Here is a 23852-nt window from a genome sequence, read left to right as displayed (position 1 = left end):
GTGCTGTGGCTCAAGTGGCAGACTGCTAGCCTTGAGCAAAATGAAGCCAGGGACAGTGCTCAGGCCCAGAGTCCAAGGTCCAGGACTGGCCAAAAAAAAGGGAGAGACCATGATCTGAGGATCTCAGTTGGAAGCCAGCACAAGAAGGAAATTCATGGGCTGGTGATATGGCCTAGTGACAAGAGTGCTTGCCTCGTATACATGAGGCCCTGGGTTCGATTCCTCAGCACCACATATACAGAAAATGGCCAGAAGTGGCGCTGTGGCTCAAGTGGCAGAGTGCTAGCCTTGAGCAAAAAGAAGCCAGGGACAGTGCTCAGGCCTAGGACTGGCCAAAAAAACAAAACAAAAAAAGAAAAAAGAAGGAAATTCATGAGATTCTTATCTCCAATTAACCAGTAAAGATCTGGAAGTAGAACTATAGCTCAGAGTCAATGTCCACGCCCTAGTTGATACCCCAGGACTAGCACATGTGTGCACTGCACACACACACACACACACACACACACACACACACACACACACACTTTTTTTTTTTTGGCCAGTCCTGGAGCTTGAACTCAGGGCCTGAGCACTGTCCCTGGCGTCTTTTTGCTCAAGGCTAGCACTCTACCACTTGAGCCACAGTGCCACTTCTGGCTTTTTCTATATATGTGGTGCTAAGGAATGGAACCCAGGGTTTCATGTATACGAGGCAAGCACTCTATCACTAGGCCATATTCTCAGCCCCACACTCTACCTCTTAAACCACAGTACCACTTCTGGCCTTTTCTGTTTACGTGGTACTGAGGAATTGAACCCAAAGCTTCGTATGTGGTAGGCGAGCACTCTACCACTAAGCCACCTTTCCAGCACAATTTTTTTTTTTTTTTTTGGCCAGTCCTGGGCCTTGGACTCAGGGCCTGAGCACTGTCCCTGGCTTCTTCCCGCTCAAGGCTAGCACTCTGCCACTTGAGCCACAGCGCCGCTTCTGGCTGTTTTCTGTATATGTGGTGCTAGGGAATCGAACCTAGGGCCTCGTGTATCCGAGGCAGGCACTCTTGCCACTAGGCTATATCCCCAGCCCCGGCCAGCACAATTTTTAACTTGGCCTTAACATGGGTCATTTGTTCAAACATGTCCTGGGGTGAACTACTCTATTCAGTAGTGATTATGTAACTGATCTGTATAGCTATGGATGAAACATAATAACATTTCTTACAAAATTTACCACAAAAAAAAGAAAGGGAAGGTAGGGTTAGGAATATGGCCTAGTGGCAAGAATGCTTGCCTCATATACATGCCCTGGGTTTGATTCCTCAGCACCACATATATAGAAAATGGCCAGAAGTGGTGCTGTGGCTCAAGTGGCAGACTGCTATCCTTGAGCAAAAAAGAAGCCAGGGACAGTGCTCAGGCCCTGAGTCCAAGGCTCAGGACTGGCAAAAAAGAAACAAAAAGAAAAGTAAGGGAAGGTATACAGACCATGCTGGTTGACAAGGTGAGTACTGAAGCAGATGACATCTCCAACAAAAGTAAGATTGGTGTCTGGTTCAATAGCATGTTCTACAGCCACAGGAATGTAATCTGCCATGCCTGGATGTCTCCGGTCCCAGAGCCCTACCAGAGTCACCCCTTTGTTCACAGCCTGGGCCATGTACGTATAATTCCTGTTTCCTGGTCCAATAAGCAGCAAGTCATCTCTAAAAGTAGACAAGAAAGGTAGATATTTCTGACAAGAATGGCTGAGGGTATAGCTCAATGATAGGTAGTTAATATGTTCAAGCCTACTGAGTTCCATCCCTAGTACTGCAAAACAGACACAAACAAAAATGTAAAGAGAAAATATATAGGAAACAGTTTTGGGAGAAGACCACATTATATTTTTATTTTTTGGTGCTAGCCCTGATGCTTAAACTCAGAGCCTGAGTAAGGTCCCCGAGCTTTTGCTCAAGGCTAGGGCTCTACCACTTGAGCCATGGGCTCCACTTCCAGCCTTTTTTTTTTTTTTTTTTTTTTTTTTTAGTAGCTTTTTGGAGATAAGAGTTTTATGGGCTTTTCTGCCCAGGTTGGCATCAAGCCATGATCCCAGATCTCCTGAGTAACTAGGAGAAGTATGCACTTCCTGGGCTTGGATCCCCACCAATTTTTTTTTTTTTTTGGCCAGTCCTGGCACTGGGACTCAGGGCCTGAGCACTGTCCCTGGCTTCTTTTTGCTCAAAGCTAGCACTCTGCCACTTGAGCCACAGCACCTCTTCTGGCCTTTTCTATGTATGTGGTGCTGAGGAATGGAACCCAGGGCTTCATGTATATGAGGCAAGCACTCTTGCCACTAGGCCATATTCCCAGCCCCCCACCACATTTTATATCAACATGTTAAAAGTGTGGTGCTAGTTGTCTGTAATCCTAGCTACTCAGGAGGCTAGATATGAGGATCTCTGTTTAAAGCCAATTTTGGCAGGAATGTGTGTGAGACTTTAACCAGTAAAAGGCTAGAAATGGAGCTGTGGTTCAAATGATAGAGTCTGGCCTTGAGTAAAGAAGCTCAGGGACAGTGCCCAGGCCCTGAGTTCAAGCTCCAGTACCCTCCTCCCCACAGTAGTGCTAGCATTATAGCTATAGTGGGTGTGGTGGTGGTATACAACTGTAGTACTAGCACTTACCAGGAGGCTGAGGCAGGAGGAACACAGTTCTAGGCCAGTATGGACTATATAGTAAGTTTAAGACTGGCTTGTGCTATGTAGAAAGACTGTCACTGGGCGCAGATGGCTCACATCTATAATCCTAGCTACTCAGGAGGCTGAAATCTGAGGATGAGTTTCAAAGCTAGCCCTGGGAGAAAAGTCTATGAGACACTTAGCTCCAATTAAACACCAGAAAACCACAAGTGGTGCTGTGGCTCAAGTGGTAGAGTGCTATCCTTGAGCTGAAGAGCTCAGGGAAACTGCCCAGACCCAAAGTTCAAGCCCCACGACTGCCCTCCCCCCCAAAAAAGAAAAAGACTGTCACAAAAAAGAAACCAAAGAACTTCAGAAAGAATTCTTCAACAGAGAATAAGCAAGTACTGGCCTGGTCAGTCTATTAAAATATTAATATGGTCAGTAAGGCTTTTGCCCCCTCAGTTCTGATGAGAACAAATGTATTGTGTTTTTACAAGTAAGGCTCATTTTTTTTTTCCCCCTTGGAGACAGAACCTTGCTCTGTATGTAGTCCAGATTAGCTTTAGACTCACAATCTTTCTGTATCTGCCTCCTCAGTTCTGGGGTTACAGGCATGTACCACTTTGTCCACCCCATTTTTTAAAAACATTTATTTATTTATTTATTTTTGGCCAGTCCTGGGCCTTGGACTCAGGGCCTGAGCACTGTCCCTGGGCTTCCTTTTTGCTCAAGGCTAGCACTCTGCCACTTGAGCCACAGCGCCGCTTCTGGCCGTTTTTTATATATGTGGTGCTGGGGAATCAAACCCAGGGCCTCATGTATACGAGGCAAGCTCTCTTACCACTAGGCCATATCCCCAGCCCTGTCCACCCCATTTTTTAAGTTTCAACAGAAGAAATGAAGATCTCAGTACAAGTTCAGAATATGAAAGGAATTTATTGGGGCTGCTAAATAATATTGACCTAACTTGAAAGATTTCTGTTTTGTTTTGTTTTGCCAGTCCTGGGGCTTGAACTCAGGGCCTGAGCACTGTCCCTGAGTTTCTTTTTGCTCAAGTCTAGCACTCTACCACTTGAGCCACAGCGCCACATCTGGCTCTTTCTATATATGTGGTGCTGATGAATCGAACCCAGGGCTTCATGTATACAAGGCAAATACTTTACCACTAGGCCATATTCCTAGTCCCAACTTGCAAGATTTCTGCCACACTGGAAACAACATTACTTTTTACTTCCATACCTGTTCAGAGCCAGATAAAGCTGAGTATTGTGGGTGTGGAATTTTTCTCCGATGCTATTATAGAACTGAACAACAAAAGTGACTGACATGCCCAAGGGAAAGGCTGATAGGGTCCTTCCTTGGGTTGTATATAGCTTGGGGTGGCTGCTCATTCGCAGGTATGTCACTGGTGCTACCTGGGGGAGATAAAAATGTAGTACTGAGAAGGATGTATTGAAAAAGAATATTCTAAGATTTATAATCTGATAAAAATGGAGTGGTATTCTGTAGGAAACAGCTTTAAGATAACTTATAGTGAAAAGATATAGGATAGGAATGATTGTTTACTTATTACTGGTACTAGCAATAAGTAAATGTGTGGTTCTACCACTTGAGCCTTGAGCCTGGCTCTGTGTGTGTGTGTGTGTGTGTGTGTGTGTGTGTGTGTGTGTGTGCGCCTATCTTGGAGCTTGAACTCAGGGCTTAGGTGCTGTCCCTGAGATGCCTTTTCTCAAGGCTAGCTCTTTACTAGAGCCACAGGTCCACTTCTGGCTTTTCCTGGCTAGTGTATTGGAGGTAAGAGTCTCATGGATTTTCCTACCAGAACTGGCTTAGATACACAATCCTCAGATCTCAGCCTCCTGAGTAGCTAGAATTACAGACAGGTGTGGACCACTAGTGCTGGGGAGCCTGGATATTTGTAAAACTGGGAAGTAAAGAGAACATGAAAGTTCTTCATCTATTTTATGCAGAGTGCTAAGTACTTATCATTAGTTGACTATCAAATACACTGGGGATTCAAAGCTAGCCCATGCAGGAATGTCTGTGAGAGACTCTTATCTCCACGTTATCCATCAGAAGGCTAGAAATAAAGGTGTGATTCAGGTAGCACAACAGACCCTAGCTCCAGAACCAGGAAAAAAAAAAAAGATTGGCTTACTTCTGGATAAGTTCCTAGGTTTTTTTTTTTTGTTGTTGTTGTTGTTTTGGTTTTATTTTTGCCAGTCCTAGGTAGGGCTTGAACTCAGGGCCTGAGCACTGTCCCTGGCTTCTTTTTGCTCAAGGCTAGCACTCTACCACTTGAACCACAGTGCCACTTCTGGCTTTTTCTATATATGTGGTGCTGAGGAATCGAACCCAGGGCTTCATGTATATGAGGCAAGCACTCTACCACTAGGCCATATTCCCAGCCCAGGTTTGGTTTTTTGAGACAGTTTCACTTTGTAGCTCATGACTGGTCTGAAACTCACTCAGTAGCCTAGGCTGGACTCAAATTGACCCAGCCACCGGAGTGCTGGGATTACAGGTGTAGGCCACCATACCATATCGAGTCTTAACTTTCTAGCTCTTAAAAAAAGGAAACTTAGTGGCTGGGAATATGGCCTAGTGGTAAGAGTGCTTGCTTCGTCTACATGAAGCCCTGGATTCAATTCCTCAGCACCACATATATAGAAAAAGCCAGAAGTGGTGCTGTGGTAGAGTGCTAGCCTTGAGCGAAAAGAAGCCAGGGACAGTGCTCAGGCCCTGGGTTCAAGCTCCAGGACTAGCAAAAAGAAAAAGGAAACTTAGCTGGCTCACTGATGGCTCGTGTCTGTAATCCTTGCTACTGAGGAGGATGAGATGAGTATGGTAGTTTGAAGACAGCCCTAGCAGGAAAAATTTTGAGATTCTTATCTCCAATTACACACACAAAAAAAAATAAAAGTGGAGCTGGGCTCCAGGTGGCTCATGCCTATAACCATAGCTACTCAAGAGGCTAATATATGAGGATCGCAATTCAAAGCCAGCCATGGCAGGAAAGCCTGTGAGACTCTTATCTCTAATTAACCAACAGAAAACTGAAAGTGGAGCTGTGGCTCAAGTGGTAAGAGTGCTGGCCTTGAGCACAAGAGCTTAAAGACACCATCCAAGCCCAGAGTTCAAGCAAAAAAAAAAAAAAAACAAAGTAAATTTGATCTTGAACCAGTGGATTACATGAATACAGAAAGCTGAGATCTGAGAGTTCTGGTTCAAAACTAGACAAATCTGAGAGACTCCTACCACTACCTAATTAGCAAAAAAGCCAGAGGTAGGGTATGGCTCAAGTGGTTGAACACCAGCCAAGAACCAAAAAGCGAAATGAGTACATGAGGCCTGGAGATCAAATCCCAGTACCAGCACAAAAACCAAAAAACAAAACCTCCAAACAACTGCAAAGCACAAGGAAACTTGCCCCTTAAAAGCCGTCTTATTCCTTTCTGAGTGTGTGTGTGTGTGTGCACGCACACGTGTGTGCGCGCACACGTGTGTGCGCCCGTGCCTGTGCATGAGCATGAGCATGTGTGCGCTAGAGTAATGGGGCTTAAACTCAGCCTGGATACTGTCCTTTAAGGCTGCCTCTCTACCACTTGAGCCACAACTCCACTCCTGGCTTTTTTTTCCCCCCCGGCCAGTCCTGGAAGCTTGGACTCAGGGCCTGAGCACTGTCCCTGGCTTCTTTTTGCTCAAGGCTAGCACTCTGCCACTTGAGCCACAGCGCCACTTCTGGCCGTTTTCTGTATATGTGGTGCTGGGGAATTGAACCCAGGGCTTCATATATACAAGGCAAGCACTCTTGCCACTAGGCCATATTCCCAGCCCCCACTTCTGGCTTTTTTTGGTGGTTAATTGGAGGTAAGACTCTCAAAGACTTTCCTGCCAGGGTTGGCTTCATACCTCCATTCTAAGAGCTCAGCCTCCTGAGTAGCTAGGATTACAGGTGTGAACCACCAGCACCCAGCTTCCCTTTTAATGTTTGAGTAGATCCCTCAACTTACCTGTACTCCAGTGATGGTTGTTTGGTTGACTCCAAAAGGTTCTATAGAAGTAACTTCCAACACAGCAGTACCTGCAATGGAACCAGCTTTCAGGAGTCCTTCACCATCCTCTTCAATGACAGATGAGTTAGGAAAGCACCTGAGAACTCGGGAACTTACAAAGGCAGCCCCTTCCCTAGGAAACAAATGGAGCAAGTAGCAACTCTTCTCCTTCTTCTTCTTTTTTTGCCAGTCCTGAGGCTTGAACTCAGGGCCTGAGCACTGTCCCTGGTTTCCTTTTGCTCAAGGCTAGCACTCTACTACTTAAGCCACAGCGCCACTTCTGGCTTTTTCTGTTTATGTGGTACTGAGGAATCAAACCCAAGGCTTCACGTATACTAGGCAAGCACTCTACCACTAAGCTACATCCCAGCCCCTATTTGCAATTCTTAAAGAGATTAACTTAAAGTTAGAACCTTGCACTTCCTTCTCCCTTTCCCTTACCTGTTGGTGTGGAGTTTGAGCTGAGAATTCATAGGCATTAGAATTTGCTCAGGCTGGCATTCTGGATAGAAAAGTTGGAGTTTTTCAAAAACCTACAATGAGACAATGTCTTTTTAGTTCTAAAAAAACCAGATAATGACTTACTTATGTGGACTTTAGTATAACTTGAAAAGTATCAATAAATGATAACTATCAGGGATGGGGAATGTCCAGCCCTCAGACCATATAAAGCCCAAGAAACCATTTGATACATGATGGGACAGACACACTTTTCATTGACTGCTTCCCTGCGCTGATGATTTGGTCCTCAAATGATGTTTTAAATATTCAAATGGACCTTGACAAAAGAAAAGGTTCCCCAACTCCTGCTAATACAAGTATTTTTTTTGTTCAAGTCGATGCAAGATCTCGTTTATTCAGGAAGTACGTGCAACTAATATAATAATACAAGTATTTCTGACCTCTAATTAGCTTAAAATCTTCAAGGCTACTCCTTATCAAAATGAAGGAGGAATTTTAAGCATAGATAGGTATGCTAGAATATATAACCTAATATTAACCCTGCTTTTGATTGAAGGATTGGTCATATGCTAAGTTTTATACTTTCCACACCCTCTATGTTAATTTAGGAATAAAATAGTTGTATTTTCTAATTTTAGATCTAGTAATCTGAAATAGAAAGTTGGGGAACTTACAATATTAAATTACCAAGGGGGGCTGGGGATATGGCCTAGTGGCAAGAGTGCTTGCCTCGTATACATGAGGCCCTGGGTTCGATTCCCCAGCACCACATATACAGAAAATGGCCAGAAGTGGCACTGTGGCTCAAGTGGCAGAGTGCTAGCCTTGAGCAAGAAGAAGCCAGGGACAGTGCTCAGGCCCTGAGTCCAAACCCCAGGACTGGCCAAAAAAAAAAAAAAAAATTACCAAGGGCTGGGCAACAGTGGCTCATGCCTATAATCCTAGCTATTCAGGAGGCTGAGATCTGAGGATCAAAGTTCAAAGCCAGCCTGGGCAGGAAAGTCTGTGAGACTCTTATCTCCAATCAATCACCAGAAAACCAGAAGTAGAGCTGTGGCTCAAAGTTGTAGAGCACTAGCCTTGAGTGAAAAAGTTCAGGGACAGTACCCAGGCCCTGAGTTCAAGCACCATACTAACCAAAAAAATAAAATAAAATAAAATAAATATGTGCACATCATCCCGTTTTTCTACTTCCTAGTAAAGTGTCCTTTCCTCTTCCCTACAGTAAATCACAGTACTAAAACCAAAATAAAGGGAAAAGATAAAAATAAAGAAAAAAAGAAAATCATCCCCAGATTCAGAGCTAGAAAAATTAATTCGCTCCATGAAAATGGATATTTGTCTTCTGTCTTTTTTTTTTTTTTTTTTGGCCAGTCCTAGGGTGTGAACTCAGGGCCTGAGCACTGTCCCTGGCTTCTTTTTTGCTCAAGGCTAGCACTCTGCCACTTGAGCCACAGCGCCCCTTCTGGTCATTTTCTGTATATGTGGTGCTGAGGAATCGAACCCGGGGTCTCATGTATACGAGGCAAGCACTCTTGCCACTAGGCCATATCCCCAGCCCTGTCTTCTGTCTTTTGAATTCTTTCCTTCCTTCCTTCCTTTCTTCCTTCCTCCCTCCCTCCCTCCCTCCCTTCCTTCCTTCCTTCCTTCCTTCCTTTTGCAAGTCCTTGGGCTTGAACTCATGGCCTAGTCCTGGCTTCTTTTTGCACCACAGCACCACTTCTTGCCACTAGGCCATATCCCAGCTGCTTCTTCTTCTTCTTCTTCTTCTTCTTCTTCTTCTTCTTCTTCTTCTTCTTCTTCTTCTTCTTCTTCTTCTTCTTCTTCCTCTTCCTCCAGCTCCTTCTTCTCCTTCTTCTCCTTGCTCTCCTTGTTCTCCTTGTTTCTTTTTGTTCTTCTTCTTTTTTCTGGTTCTGGGCCTGGGCCCTGTCCCTGGGCTCCTTTTGCTCAAGGGTAGTGATCCACCACTTGAGCCACAGCTCCCTTTCTGGCTTCTTCTGTGATTAATTGGAGATTAACTGTAGTCTCAACAGATTTTCCTGCCTGGTCTTGCTTTGAACTTTAATCCTTAGATCACAGCCTTCTGAGTAGCTAGGATTACAGATGTAAGCCACCAGTGCCTGGCTTCTTTTCTTTTCTTTTAGTGTTAGTCCTGGAGATTGAACTTAGAGCCTGGGTGCTGTCCCTGAGATTCTTCTGCTTAAGACTAGCACTCTACCACTTGAGCCACAGTTTCACAGCATTTTTTGTGCTTTATTGGAGATAAGAGTCTCACAGACTTTCCTGACCAGGCTGCATACAAACTGTGATCCTCAGATCTCAGCACCCTGAACAGCTAGGATCACAGGCTGAGCCAGTAGTACCTGGCATGTTTTCTGAATTCTAAAATCAATAGTAACCATTGAGCTAAAGCCCAAGAATATATACAGAAACTATTCATACACTTATGCCTTTCCCAAAGTGAGGATTGTATTTCATACTACTGGTAAATATATCAAAATGGCTATATTATAGTTGTTATAGGGAACAGAGCTGATTCCATCTTGATTAGGGAAACATGGTAGGAAATGTTGAGGGGAGTAGATTAGGTTAACTTGACCCCAAAATTCGGCTTCTGTAAATAAATGGCTTGCTTAACTTGTTATTTGCTCTACCCCCTGCATCAACCTCCTACATCTGTGAATTTATTGTGTGCTCTATCCCGTGTCAACCCCCTACATCTGTGCGACGCTTTTACCTTTATAAACCCCAGTTTGAGGACTGCTCGTGATCACAGTGGCAGCTGTGGAGTCTACCCTGTGTCCCTGGCCGGTCAGCCCACTTTTCTTTTTTTTTCTTTTTTCTTTTTATTTTTTAACATTTCTCACTTATTTATTGGAAAGCTGAATTGATAAGTATTTCTAATTTTTTTTTTTTCTAGTCCTGGGCCTTGGACTCAGGGCCTGAGCACTGTCCCTGGCTTCTTTTTGCTCAAGGCTAGCACTCTGCCACTTGAGCCACAGCGCCACTTCTGGCCATTTTCTGTATATGTGGTGCTGGGGAATCAAACCCAGGGCTTCACGTATACGAGGCAAGCGCTCTTGCCACTAGGCCATATCCCCAGCCCAGTATTTCTAATTTTGTAATTGTAATTCTTTTTTTTTTTTTTTTGGCCAGTCCTGGGCCTTGGACTCAGGGCCCGAGCACTGTCCCTGGCTTCTTCCCGCTCAAGGCTAGCACTCTGCCACTTGAGCCACAGCGCCGCTTCTGGCCGTTTTCTGTATATGTGGTGCTGGGGAATCGAACCTAGGGCCTCGTGTATCCGAGGCAGGCACTCTTGCCACTAGGCTATATCCCCAGCGCCAATTGTAATTCTTTTTAAAAAAATTATTTATTAATTGAACACAAATTTTTTGACAAGGTGTTGTGCAAAAAGGGTACAGTTACATAGTAGGGCAGTGTGTACATTTCTTGTGATATCTTACACCCTGTTTTTCTTTCCCTTCCCTAGGTCAGATAGACATATATACAATACACAATGTATCAAGAACATATACAGTATCCACATGGCCACAAGGTCAGCCCGCTTTTTGCTGTTGCAGTTCAGCTTCCAAGTCTGTTGCGTCCCTGGCCGGTCAGTTTGCTTTTTGCTTCCCCAAGAAACCCATCTTTTTACTTGAGACTGTCTCTGAGTGGTGGACTCTTAGGGGGATGTGGAACCTCCCGCACCCCCTCCCCGAACCCCATAACATAATGTATTAAGAAAGGCTCAGAAATAAATTCTTCCCCAGTTCTTAGGGTACAGTATTCATAATGTAGGAGATGAAACAAGAGCCTGAATAACAGATCTAGGAGCACAAACCCATTCTGGGAATGCCTGCAGACTAAGCTCTTCCTGATGTTAGGAAAACGTGATTTTCTTCTCTTTGATATATAGAAACAAAATTTGATGTTTGGAGCTTACCAGAATTTGAACTTCATCGGATAGTTCCAACACATTCCCCTCAAACTGCCCCAAGGAACTGTTAATGCACTGAACTGTGACTTTGATACTGGTTCTGCCAGCTGCTTTTGTGCGGACAACCATGGCAAAGTTATTCTCCACTGGAAGCTGCACAAAAACCTAGGCAAAGGGACAGATAAGAAATATTCTTAAGTAAACACTGTGCTTTTCCTTTCTTGTTGTACCAATAAGGAAATATGTGTTGGAGATTACTATCTAGAACTTCCTTCTTTTTTATTTTGTCAGTTGTGGGGCTTGAACTCTGGGCCTGGGCACTGTCCCTGAACTCTTCAGGTCAAAGCTAGAGTTCTACCACTTCAGCCACAGCACTACTATCTGGTGATTAATTGGAGATAAGAGTCTCAAGGACTTTTCTGCCCAGGCTGGCTTTGAACCGTGATCCTCAGATCTTAGCCTCCTGAGTAGCTAGGATTATAGGTATGAGCCACTGGAGCCTGGTCCTTCCGTTTTTTGTGATACTAGAATTTGAACCCAAGGCTTCAAGTGATCTGCTGCTTGATCTATGTTCTTAGCCCACTGTTTTGTTATTGTTGTTGTTTGCCAGTCCTGGAGCTTGAACTCAGGGCCTGAACACTGTCTCTGGCTTCTTTTTGCTCAAGGCTAGCACTCTGCCACTTGAGCCACAGCGCCACTTCTATATCTGTGGTGCTAAGGAATCTAACCCAGGGCTTCATGTATACAAGGCAATCACTCTTGCCACTAGGCCATATTCCCAGCCCCTGTTGTTGCTTTAATTTTGCTTTTGCTGTAGGATCTTGATAACTTTGTCTGGGCTGATCTTGAAGTTAAAAATCCCACTTCTGGGGCTGGGAATATGGCCTAGTGGTAAAAATTGCTCGTCTCGTATACATGAAGCCCTGAGTTCGATTCCTCAGCACCACATACATAGAAAAAGTGGAAGTGGTGCTGTGGCTAAAGCCGTAGAGTGCTAGCCCTGAGCAAAAAGAAGCCAGGGACAGTGCTCAGGCCCTAAGTTCAAGCCCCAGGACTGGCAAAAAAAAAAAAAATCCCCCTTCTGCCTCCCAAATGCTGGGATTATGGATGTATACCACCACTCTTGCCTCACATAGATAATTTTTCATATCCTATTCCTCTCCTCTCCTCTCTTTCCCTCCTTTCCCATCTCTGTCCTCTCCTTTTTTTTCCACCTTCTTTCTAATTGTACATTTTGTAAACCATTTATCCTCTGCTGGGTCTAAGGCAAGAAAAGAAAGTCATATTTGGTGCTAGTACTTCATGATTCTCCTGGTTCAGCCTTCCATGTACTGGTATTACAGTAATGTATCACCATAACCAGCTCCATCTTTGTTTTTGTTGATGTCAACTGCCCATCATGCAGTACAAATATGATTATGAATATTATTACATGTGTGTCTGAACATGTTAAAGTATATAAGCACATGTTACATGTATATAACTTATGTTCATAATGTGTTTCCAACATAATAGTCATCTACTAATATTATAAGAACATTATGCAACAAATTCATTCCTTTTTTTTTTTTTTTTTCCAGTCCTGGGCCTTGGACTCAGGGCCTGAGCACTGTCCCTGGCTTCTTTTTGCTCAAGGCTAGCACTCTGCCACCTGAGCCACAGCACCACTTCTGGCCTTTTTCTGTATATGTGGTGCTGGGGAATCGAACCCAGGGCCTCATGTATACGAGGCAGGCACTCTTGCCACTAGGCCATATCCCCAGCCCCAACAAATTCATTCTTAAAGAAAAGATTGCTTCTGCAAGCTCTTAAGCAAAAACAGATTAAAAATAGTAGTGTTATCAGAGTACTCAAATTTGGATCCTTCATATGATTTTCAAATTACCAGAGCTTGAACAAGAGAAAGAAAACTTAGGATGAAATAAAATAAATTTAACGTCAAGACCACTAAACTGATATAATAAATAAATAAATTCATACCTCTGAATGCCTGGGCACTAGATCCAACACATCTCTTTTGCTCATGGACCAATGGAATGTAAGCCCGGGGTTGGCGTTGCTGAAGGAAAAGGGGGTCTGAGTACTGGTCACTCCCATGACATAAACGGGCATCTGAAAAGAAAAGAAAAAAAATATATCTCTTACCCACCTGTTATTATCAGGATAAGGAACTAGGTCAAGGCCACCATACTGACCTCAGTGGCTGTGATGAGCCGAGTTGCAGCTGCAAGGATCCGAACAGCCCGTAGCTGAACAACCTCAATCTGCACTTCATCCTGCTCATCAGGGTAGAGAGAGAGCTTAGGCTAGGAAGGAGTTTCCTATAGCTAGACAAAGATGCTTATGATAACCAGTTTCCTGTGCTGTTTTCTGCATATAACAACAAAAAAAAATATCAGCTGGGCATCAATGGCTCACACCTGTAATCATAGCTACTCAGGGAGCTGAGATCAGAGGATGGTAGTTTGATGCCAGCCCAGGCAGGAAAGTCTATGAGACTCTTAGTTCCAATTAAGGACCCAAAAAGCCAGAAGTGGAGGTGTGGCTCAAGTGGTAGAGTACTAGTCTTTTTTTGGGGGGGGGTGGTGGCGTCAGTTGTGGGGTTTGAACTCTGGTCCTGGGCGCTGTCTCTGAGCTCTTCAGACCAAGGCTAGCACTCTACCACTTGAGCCACAGCACCATTTCTGTTTTTTTTTGAGTGGTTTATTGGAGATAAGAGTCTTACAGACTTTTCTGCCTGGGCTGGCTTTGAACCACAATACTCAGCTCTCAGCCTCCTGGGTAGCTAGGATTACAGGTGTGAACCACCAGTGCTCAGCTAGAGTACTAGTCTTGAGTGAAAAAGTTCAGGGACAGGCACAAAAAAGAAAAAACCCTCGTATCATAGATACATTTTTTATTTTGTTCTTTAATGAATTCTTTGAAGCCTGATGCTGGTGGCTCATGCCTATATTCCTAGCTCCTCAGGAGGCTGAGATCTGAAAATTGCAGTTCAAAACCAGCCAGGGCAAGAAAGTCCACGGGGCTCTTATTTTCAATTAACCACCAGTAAACCAGAAGTGGTGTTGTGGCTCCAAGTGGTAGAGCACTAGTCTTGAGCAGAAGAACTGAGGGACAGCACGCAGACCCTGAGTTCAAGCCCAACATCTGACCCCCCCCCAAAAAAAATCCTTGAAAATATGAATCATTTCTTATAACAATGCCAAGTACTCTGTATTTTACACTACAGACTACAGATAACATATTTTCCATGACTGGTCAAGAGACTATCAGGTGAAGGGACAGAAAGAATATTGCTAGGCTGCTGATATCCTCCTCCTTACCCTCTACAATGCCTCAAAACAGACTCTAGGAAAAGAATAGAGAGTTGGGCGATGGTGCTCACACCTATAATCCTAGCTACTTAGGAAGCTGAGATCTAAGGATCACAGTTCAAAGCCAGCCTGGTCAGGAAAGTCTGTGATATTATTTCCAATTAACCACAAAAAACGCTGGAAGTGGTACTGTGGCTCAACTGGTAGAGTGCTAGCCTTGAGCAAAAGAGCTTAGGGACAACACTCAGGACCTGAGTTCAAGCCCCAGGACCAGCTCCCTCCACCCCCACCCCCCAAAAAAGAGTAGAATAGAACATAGAAAAGAATGAATACCTGGGAAAACACAATCACTTTGCCAGTATCTTCATTGACTGTCTGGATGGTGCCATGGACCACAGCTGTACCGACCACTTTTCCTGTAACTTGCCCCCGCCTATTAACAGTAGCCACAGTCTGATTACTGATGGAGAAGTGAATAATGGATTGGGGCTGAGGGCCACCTTCTGACATTACCTGGAATTTAAACATACCAGTGAATGCCTGGGATATGGGTAAGGAGTTCCATCTCCTTTCCAACATTTTCTTTTTCTTTCTTTCTTTTTTGTTTTTGTCAGTCATGGGGCTTGAATTCTGGACCTAGGTCCCTGAACGCTACAGCACAAGACTAGTGCTCTACCACTTTGAGCCACAGCACTACTTCAAGTTTTCTAATGGTTAATTGGAGATAACAGTCTCATGGACTTCCTTGCCTGGGCTGGCTTTGTAACTTGATCCTCAGATCTCAGTCTCTTGGATATTTAGGATTACGGGCGTGAGCCACTGGTGCCCGGCCAACATTTTTTTCCAGCAACTTGATTTCTTTATCTTTCCTCATTTCCTTTAAGAGCATATCTCACGGGGCTGGGGATATGGCCTAGTGGCAAGACAGCTTGCCTCCCATACATGAAGCCCTAGGTTCGATTCTCCAGCACCACGTATACGGAAAACGGCCAGAAGGGGCGCTGTGCCTCAGGTGGCAGAGTGCTAAGCCTTGAGCCGGAAGAAGCCAGGGACAGTGCTCAGGCCATGAGTGCAAGGCCCAGGACTGGCCAAAAAAAAAAAAAAAAAAAAAGAGCATATCTCACAACAACTCAAATGCATATTAGAAGAAATAGATGTATTGGGAAGCTAAGGCAGGAGAATAATCAGAGGTCTGTTGGGGTACATAGTGATAAGACCCTGTCTCAGCAACAATAACTACAACAACAAAACAAAATAACAATAAAAATATAAAACAACAGTTGTTTGTCTCAGTAATAATAACAAAACAAAGTAAAACAAAAGACTACCTGCATCATGTTAGTTGGAACCAGTGTCATCTTCTCTGGGACAAGTCTGAATGGAGGAAACACCTGGAAGGGGAAAAACAGAAGGATAACAATAACTAATGACCCAACTTCCTACAGAATGATTGAGAACTTACTCTAAGAGAAATTCCCAATTATGTGCAAAGAAATTACACAAATATATGCATAAAATGAGTTAAATTATATTTACAATTAACTGTCTTTAAACACATAAAAGACAAAACAGTATAATTACTTTCAGGCACATATCATTCAGCATTAACAAGTCCTGAGGCTTGAACTCAGGATCTTGGAGCTGTCCCTGAACATTTTTGTTCAAAGTAGTTTGTTGTTCTACCACTTAAGCCACAGCTCCACTTTTGGCTTTTTTCCCCCCCTGGTCCTGGGGCTCGAACTCAGGGCCTGGGCACTGTCCCTGTTCCTCTTCATGCTCAAGGCTGGTGCTCTACCACTTGAGCCACAGCACCATTTGAGACTTTTCTGAGCGGTTTGTTGAAGAGTCTCACAGACATTTCTGCCTGGGCTGGCTTTGAACCACAATCCTCAATCTCAAGCAGCTAGGATTATAGGCATGAGTCACCAGCACCCAACTAAACAACTCCTCCTCCTCCTGCTCCTTTTTTTTTTTTTTTTTTTTTCCAGTCCTGGGGCTTGGACTCAGGGCCTGAGCACTGTCCCTGGCTTCTTTTTGCTCAAGGCTAGGACTCTACCACTTGAGCCACAGCACCACTTCTGGGTTTTTCTGCTTATGTGGTGCTGTGGAATCGAACCCAGGCCTTCATTCATGCAAGGCAAGCAATCTACCACTAAGCCACATTCCCAGCCCCAACTCATTCTTTTCAGTCAAATGATTTTCGATTTATGCAAAGGATTAACAATGCTAAACAAGACAAAGTACAAATTTTTGGTGAGATCACTTCCTTACTTCAATTTGTCGGGGAGCTGATGTGAATTTTCTTCCCATCTTGTCTCTGGCAATAGCTACAAGTGTGGTTTGTCCAACAGTGATGGCTCGAACAATATAATTTTCAGAGTATTCATCCTGTTCCTCCATTAGTCTGCAAAGACCCATGTGTCTTAGGTGAGAAAGGCTTGACTGTGAGAATGGCCAGTGTTGCATCTTCCCAAGATGCCTAGCATTCTCTGTTTACTTTGACTCTGGCTAGAAGGAACTGCTAGAAGGAATTTCCAGAATCAAAATAAATTTCATGGTTATGGCAGGAAGCTCCTGATGGGCAAAAAAACACAACAACAAAACCCCCCCAAAACCCACAAACTTGTTCTAAGAAAGGAAATGAGGGCAATATAAGTACAGATTGGTGAAACTGCAAATAACACATTGTTCTGGAATTCTTATATTTCTCCTTTGTTAGAGTAGAAAACAAATAGTTCTAGGGCTGGGGATATGGCCTAGTGGCAAGAGTGCTTGCCTCGTATATATGAGGCCCTGGGTTCGATTCCCCAGCACCACATATACAGAAAATGGCCAGAAGTGGCGCTGTGGCTCAAGTGGCAGAGTGCTAGCCTTGAGCAAGAAGAAGCCAGGGACAGTGCTCAGGCCCTGAGTCTAAGCCCCAGGACTGGCAAAAAAAAACAAAACAAAACAAAACAAATAGTTCTATTTCTCAATAGGTTTTTGAAGGTATTGTAGTCTTTTTTTTTTGCCAGTCCTGGGGCTTGGACTCAAGGCTTGAGCACTGTCCCTGGCTTCTTTTTGCTCAAGGCTAGCACTCTGCCACTTGAGCCACAGCGAAACTTCTGGCCTTTTCTGTGTATGTGGTGCTGAGGAATTGAACCCAGGGCTTCATGCATGCTAGGCGAGCACTCTACCACCAAGCCACATCCAAGAAGTTTCAGAATATATAGTACTGACAAGACATTAAAAGACTCTAAATGGGTATTTTGTTTTGTTTTGAGATAACTTGATATGTAGCTCATGTTGAACTTGAACTCATGGTCTTCTTGCTTTAGCTTCCTGGGTGCTAGAATTACAAGAGTGTATTACCACACTTAGCTTGAATGGGTGTTAGTAGAGAGCTAAATATGGGAAGAGAATATGAAGTGAAAGGTACTGAAAACAAGAATAGTAAAAAATGTGAAGCTGGGTGCCAGTAGCTCACACCTGAGCTCTAAGGATCATGGTTCAAAGCCAGCACAGACAAGAAAGTCCATGTGACTCTCATTTTCAATAAATCTTGAATAACATAAAGGGAAACTGAGGCACTAGAAGGAAGATTCTCATGTTATTAAGCATAAGGACAAAGAAGTATGAAAATGGTACTCACGTCAGGGTGACAATAGCAGAGGCCAACTGGAGTTTGAGCTCCATGTTTCTGAAGTATTTATTTTGGAATGGACGTTTGGAAGAGCCAAGAACCCTCACAGTCACTAATACAGTTTTGCCTATCTCAACCTAGCATTTGAAAATAAAGAAACAGATTATAGTAGAGGAATCACATTTTTCAAGGACAGTCTCTTTGAGGGTAAGCAAACTTTTATGTTCATGCCAAATGTTCCTGGTTAGCCTTTGACAAACTAATCTATGCATACTAAGTGTGTGTGTGTGTGTGTGTGTGTGTGTGTGTGTGTGTGTGTGTGTGTGTCCTGAGCTACATTATCAAGTTGCTGTCTCGAAACAAAACAAACTACCCATTCAAAGTCTTTAAATGTCTTGTCATTACTACATTTCCTGAAACTTCTTGGATAATATGTTTTAGAGTGCTTGAGACTAGAGGAGCTTCAAAATTCTATTGAGAAACAGAGCTGTTTGCTTAAGGCTAGTGCTCTACCACATGTCTACCCACCAGTTTGGTAGCTAATTGGGGCTAAGAGTATCAGAAGCTTTCCTGCCCAAGCTGGCTTCCAATCAGTCCTCAGCTATCCATTTCCTCAGTAGCTAGGATGACAGGCGTGAGCCAATGGTGCCCAGCACTTTATTTTATTTATTTTTATTTTTTGCTAGTCCTGAGGCTTGAACTCTGGGCCTGAACACTGTCACTGGCTTCTTCTTGCTCAAGGCTAGCACTCTGCCACTTGAGCCACAGTGCCACTTCTGGCCTTTTCTATTGATGTGGTGCTGGGGAACCAAATCCAGGGCTTCATGTATATGAGGCAAGCACTCTTGCCACTAGGCCATATTCCCAGCCCTTTTATTTATTATTATTATTATTATTTTACCAGTCCTGGGACTTGTACTCAGGGCCTGAGCACTATTCCTAGCTTCTTTTTGCTCAAGGCTAGCACTCTACCACTTGAGCCACAGCGCTACTTCTGGCCTTTTCTATATATGTGGTACTGGGGAATTGAACCCAGGGCTTCATGTATACGAAGCAAGCAATCGTGCCACTAGGCCATATTCCCAGCCCCCAGCACTTTTTTTTTTTTTTTTAAAAAACAGGGTATTGCTTATGTAGCCCAGGCTAGCCGAGCCATGATCCTCCTGCCTCAGCCTCCTGAGGTCTGGAATTACAAGTATGACTCACTACTCCTACCTTAAGTTGTTTTTGGGGTTTTCTTTTCACCTTTATATTTCGTATTTTACTATATGCCATTGCCAGTGTGTGTTTGTGTGTGTGTGTGTGTGTGTGTGTGTGTGTGTGTATCAGTTAACTTTGAGAAATAGAAACTCATGAAAATTCAGACATGTAGATGATAAGGATTGACAAAAGTAGAAGTTTGTATATTATGGCATGTGTATTTTCTGGGATTTGAAGGGATATGTACTTGAAGACACGCCTGTCAGCAGTGGGTCTGGGTGAGCACTGTGCCGACAGAACTGTTTGTCTGCAGCTGTCTGAGAACCTTCACACAATCGAGTCCAGAGTCCTTTCCATCTGGTGCTGTTGAACCATCTTGTTCATAGTGGCTACACTAGAGCAGCTGAACGTGGAGTAGGAGAGCTGGGCCAGTGCATCGGTGTGAGGGGAGGCTGGTTGTCTCAGTTGCTGTTCTTTAATACTATTTGTCTTTACTTTAGTCATGTTTTTGTTCTTGTTTGCTAGTCCTAGGCTCTGTCCCTGAGCCTCTCTGTGCTCAAGGATAGCCCTCTACCACTTGAGCCATACACAGTACCACTTCTGGCTTTTTCTGTTTATGTGGTACTGAGGAATCAAACCTAGGGCTTCATGCATGCTAGGCAAGTACTTTATGACTAAGCCACATCCCCAACCCTTTTATCATGTTTAATGTTGGATTTTTAAAAAAAAAATTTTATGCTGGTACTGGAGCTGGAATTCAGGGCCTTATGCTCTTAGCTTTCTTGCTCAAGGCTAGAGCTCAACCAACTGAGCCACACTTCTTCTTCTGACTTTTTGCTAGTTAAGTGAAGATAAGGAGCTCCCTCTGAACAGAAACTCAGCTCTCAGCTTCCTAAGCAGCTAGGATTACAGCCAGTTCCTCATGCCTGTAATCCTGGAAAATATTGTTCTTTTTTGTTGTTGTTGTTTTGCCAGTCCTGGGCCTTGGACTCAGGGCCTGAGCACTGTCCTTGGCTTCTTTTTGCTCAAAGCTAGCACTCTGCCACTTGAGCCACAGCGCCACTTCTGGCCATTTTCTATATATGTAGTGCTGGGGAATCAAACCCAGGGCTTCATGTATAGGAGGCAAGCACTTTTTGCCACTAGGCCATATTCCCAGCCCCAAAATGTTGTTCTTTAAGGAAGAGTATCTGTACTTTTTTTTTTTTGCCAGTCCTGGAAATTGAACACTAGGCCTAGGTGCTATCCCTGAGCAACTTTTGCTCAAGGCTCTACCACTTGAACCACAGTACAACTTCTGTTTTCTGTGATTAATTGGAGATAAGAGTCTCACAGGGCTGGGAATGTGGCTTAGCGGTAGAGTGCTTGCCTAGCATGCTTGGAACCCTGGGTTCAATTCCTCAGCACCACATAAGCAGAAAAAGACAGAAGTGGTACTGTGGTTCAAGAGGTAGAGTACTAGTCTTGAGCAAAAAGAAGCCAAGGACAGAGCTCAGGCTCTGAGTAAAGCTCCAGGACTGGCAAAAAAAAAAAAAAAATAGTCTCACAGACTTTCCTGCCTGGGTTGGCTTCAAACTCCCATCTTCTCAGCCTTCTGTGTAGCTAGAGTTACAGGGGTCAGCCACCAGCACCTGGCAAACATCTGTATTCACTTGCTAAAAGTCATAGTATATACACAATATTTTGGCAAACACTATATTAAGAGATTTTATGGCTGGGATATGACTTGAGTGGTAGAATATTTGCTCAAGCATGGGTAAGGTCTTAGGGTTCAATCACAGTACCCCTAAGACAGGGAAAGAGAGAGACAGAGAGAGGTATGATGGGCATTAACATTTCTCACCTTATCAATTAGATCAAGCTCCAGCTCTTGTATGTCTGACACTCTGAGGTGGGCTGTTGCTGGGCCTAAGAAAGCCAAGCACAGATCATAGACTTCCAAGGTGAGAAATCCAGGATGTACTGGAACTAACTAGATGGAAGAAAATGGTAGCTGGGTAAAAATTAGCAAACATGCTCTAGGAAAAATCTTACCAAGTATTTCAACCCAAAGTAGAAAATTAACTTTCTTTAAGATGGGAATTCTCAAAAGTCAAGTTACATGTTGCAGGCATAGCAAATTGTGCCCTTAAAATGTTTCAGTTCGGGGTGGGAACATAGCTTAGTGGTAGAGTACTTGCCTAGCAAGCATGAAACCCTGGGCTCGATTCCTCAGTACCAAATATACAGAAAAAAGCCAGAAGAGGGGCTGTGGCTCAAGTGGTAGAGCACTAGCCTTAAGCACAGAGAGGCTCAGGGACAGAGCCCGGGTTCAAGCCCCAGGACTGACCTCCATGAGAGACTTTTATCTCTAATGACCTACCAGAAAACTGGAAATGGCCCTGTGGCTCAAAGTGATAGAGGTTACCTGATTAAAAAAAAAAAATGTGGGGGGCTGGGGATATGGCCTAGTGGCAAGAGTGCTTGCCTCGTATACATGAAGCCCTGGGTTCGACTCCCCAGCACCACATATATAGAAAATGGCCGGAAGTAGCGCTGTGGCTCAAGTGGCAGAGTGCTAGCCTTGAGCAAAAGGAAGCCAGGGACAGTGCTCAGGCCCTGAGTCCAAGTCCCCGGACTGACCAAAAAAAAAAAAAAAAAAATTGTGGGTGGTAAGGCTTGAATTCTGGGCCTGGGCATTGTTCCTGAGCTCTTTGGCCTAAGGCTAGTGCTCTGAGACCTGTCAGTATCTGTTTTAGTAACAAGATGGGAAGGAAGAAAACATAGGCTAACTGATACTTTCTTTTTCCTTCTTTGTACTTCAGCTACTGAATAACAAAATGTTTTTTCCAACCCTGGTCTGCACTTAGTGCTTCACCTTTGTTTTTATTTATTTATTTAGCCAGTCCTGGGGCTTGAACTCAGGGCCTGAACACTGTCCCTGGCTTCTTTTTGCTCAAGTCTAGCACTCTACCACTTGAGCCACAGTGCCACTTCTGGCTTTTTCTATATATGTGGTGCAGAGGAATCAAACCCAGGGCTTCATGCATGCAAGGCAAGCACTCTACTACCAAGCCACATTTCCAGCTCTACCTTTATTACTTTTTTTAATGTACAAAATCATTTTATTTGGCTGGGTGCCTGTGGCTCAGGCCTGTAATCTTAGCTACTCAAGAGGCTGAGATCTAAGAATCACAGTTTTAAGCCAGCTGGGGTAGAAAAGTCCCTGTTAAACTCTTTTTTTTTTTTCTTTTTTTTGGCCAGTCCTGGGGCTTGGACTCAGGGCCTGAGCACTGTCCCTGGCTTCTTGCTCAAGGCTAGCATTCTGCCACTAGAGCCACAGCGCCACTTCTGGCCATATTCTGTATATGTGGTGCTGGGGAATCAAACCCAGGGCCTCATGTACACGAGGCAAGCACTCTTGCCACTAGGCCATATCCCCAGCCCCACTCCTTTTTTTTTTCCCCCACCAGTCCTGGACTTATGTTTATGTGGTGCAGAGGAATCAAACCCAGGGCTCCATGCATGCTAGGCAAGAACTCTACCACTAAGCTACATTTCCAGTCCCCTCGGTGAAACACTTATCTCCAGTTAGCCACTCAAAAACCAGAAGTGGAGCTGTGGCTCAATGTGGCGGTGTGCTAGCCTTGAGCAAAAGAGTTTACAGACAGCACCTAGGCCCTGAGTTCCCACAATTGACAAAAATAAATCATGTGATTCAGAGATTTTTTTTTCTTCTGTCTTCAGTGCTGAGGTTTGAATTCAAGGCCTTAAGTTCTTGCTTAGTCATTTCACTCATGGATGGCATTCTACCACTTGAGCCATACCTCTACTTTTTTTTTTTTTTTGCTGGTTAATTGGAGGTAAGAGTCTTACAAGTTTGTCTGCCTGAGCTGTTTACCTGTGTAGGTAGGATTATGGGCATGAGCTGATAACTTGCATAAAATGGTATTTCTAACTCCTTCAAAATCTATTATCACGGGTACACATAGAAAAGCATTTTCATCTTTAAAATTTTAAATATTTGGGCTGGGAATATGGCCTAGTGGTAGAGTGCTTGCCTTGCATACATGAAAGCCCTGGGTTGGATCCCCCCAGCACCACAAATATAGGAAAAGCCAGAGGTGGCACTGTGGCTCAAGTGGCAGAGTGCTATCCTTGAGCAAAAAAAAAAAAAAAAAAAGAAGCCAGAGACAGTGCTCAGGCCCCGAGTCTCAAACCCCAGCCCTGGCCAAATAAAATAAAATAATTAAATATTTGTAGCCATGCACTGGTGGTTCATGCCTGTAATCCTAGCTACTGAGGAGGATGATAACTGAGGATCACAGTTTGTTTTGTTTTGTTTTTTTGCCAGTCCTGGGCCTTGGACTCAGGGACTGAGCACTGTCCCTGGCTTCTCTTTGCTCAAGGCTAGCACTCTGCCACTTGAGTCACAGTGCCACTTCTGGCCTTTTTCTGTATATGTGGTGCTGGGGAATCGAACCCAGGGCTTCAAGTATACAAGGCAAGCGCTCTTGCCACTAGGCCATATCCCCAGACCTGAGGATCACAGTTTGAAGCCAGCCCAGGAGGGAAACTATGGGAGACATTTATCTCCAATAAACTACTCAGCCAGAAGTGGTGCTGTGGCTCAAGTGGGAGAGT

The 23852-nt window shown here is 44.1% G+C and overlaps 1 protein-coding gene across 1 annotated transcript in view; it reads right to left on the bottom strand.

The window, feature by feature from the left end:
- Nup210l (nucleoporin 210 like) overlaps positions 1-23852 on the bottom strand; it is an 89695-nt gene that overhangs the window by 14455 nt on the left and 51388 nt on the right. The window contains exons 21-32 of the mRNA XM_048358094.1: positions 21073-21201; positions 18039-18166; positions 16679-16811; positions 15736-15798; positions 14741-14920; positions 13289-13369; positions 13074-13205; positions 11100-11258; positions 7136-7227; positions 6653-6827; positions 3879-4054; positions 1465-1682 (exon numbers count right to left, since the gene is read on the bottom strand). Of these exons, the coding sequence (XP_048214051.1) occupies positions 1465-1682; positions 3879-4054; positions 6653-6827; positions 7136-7227; positions 11100-11258; positions 13074-13205; positions 13289-13369; positions 14741-14920; positions 15736-15798; positions 16679-16811; positions 18039-18166; positions 21073-21201 (1666 nt within the window). The remainder of the gene's footprint in view (positions 1-1464; positions 1683-3878; positions 4055-6652; positions 6828-7135; positions 7228-11099; positions 11259-13073; positions 13206-13288; positions 13370-14740; positions 14921-15735; positions 15799-16678; positions 16812-18038; positions 18167-21072; positions 21202-23852) is intronic.

Source organism: Perognathus longimembris, chromosome 11 (genome assembly GCF_023159225.1).
Source record: "Perognathus longimembris pacificus isolate PPM17 chromosome 11, ASM2315922v1, whole genome shotgun sequence".
Classification (NCBI taxonomy): Eukaryota; Metazoa; Chordata; class Mammalia; order Rodentia; family Heteromyidae; genus Perognathus; species Perognathus longimembris.
This window is presented reverse-complemented; position numbering and strand designations above follow the sequence as displayed.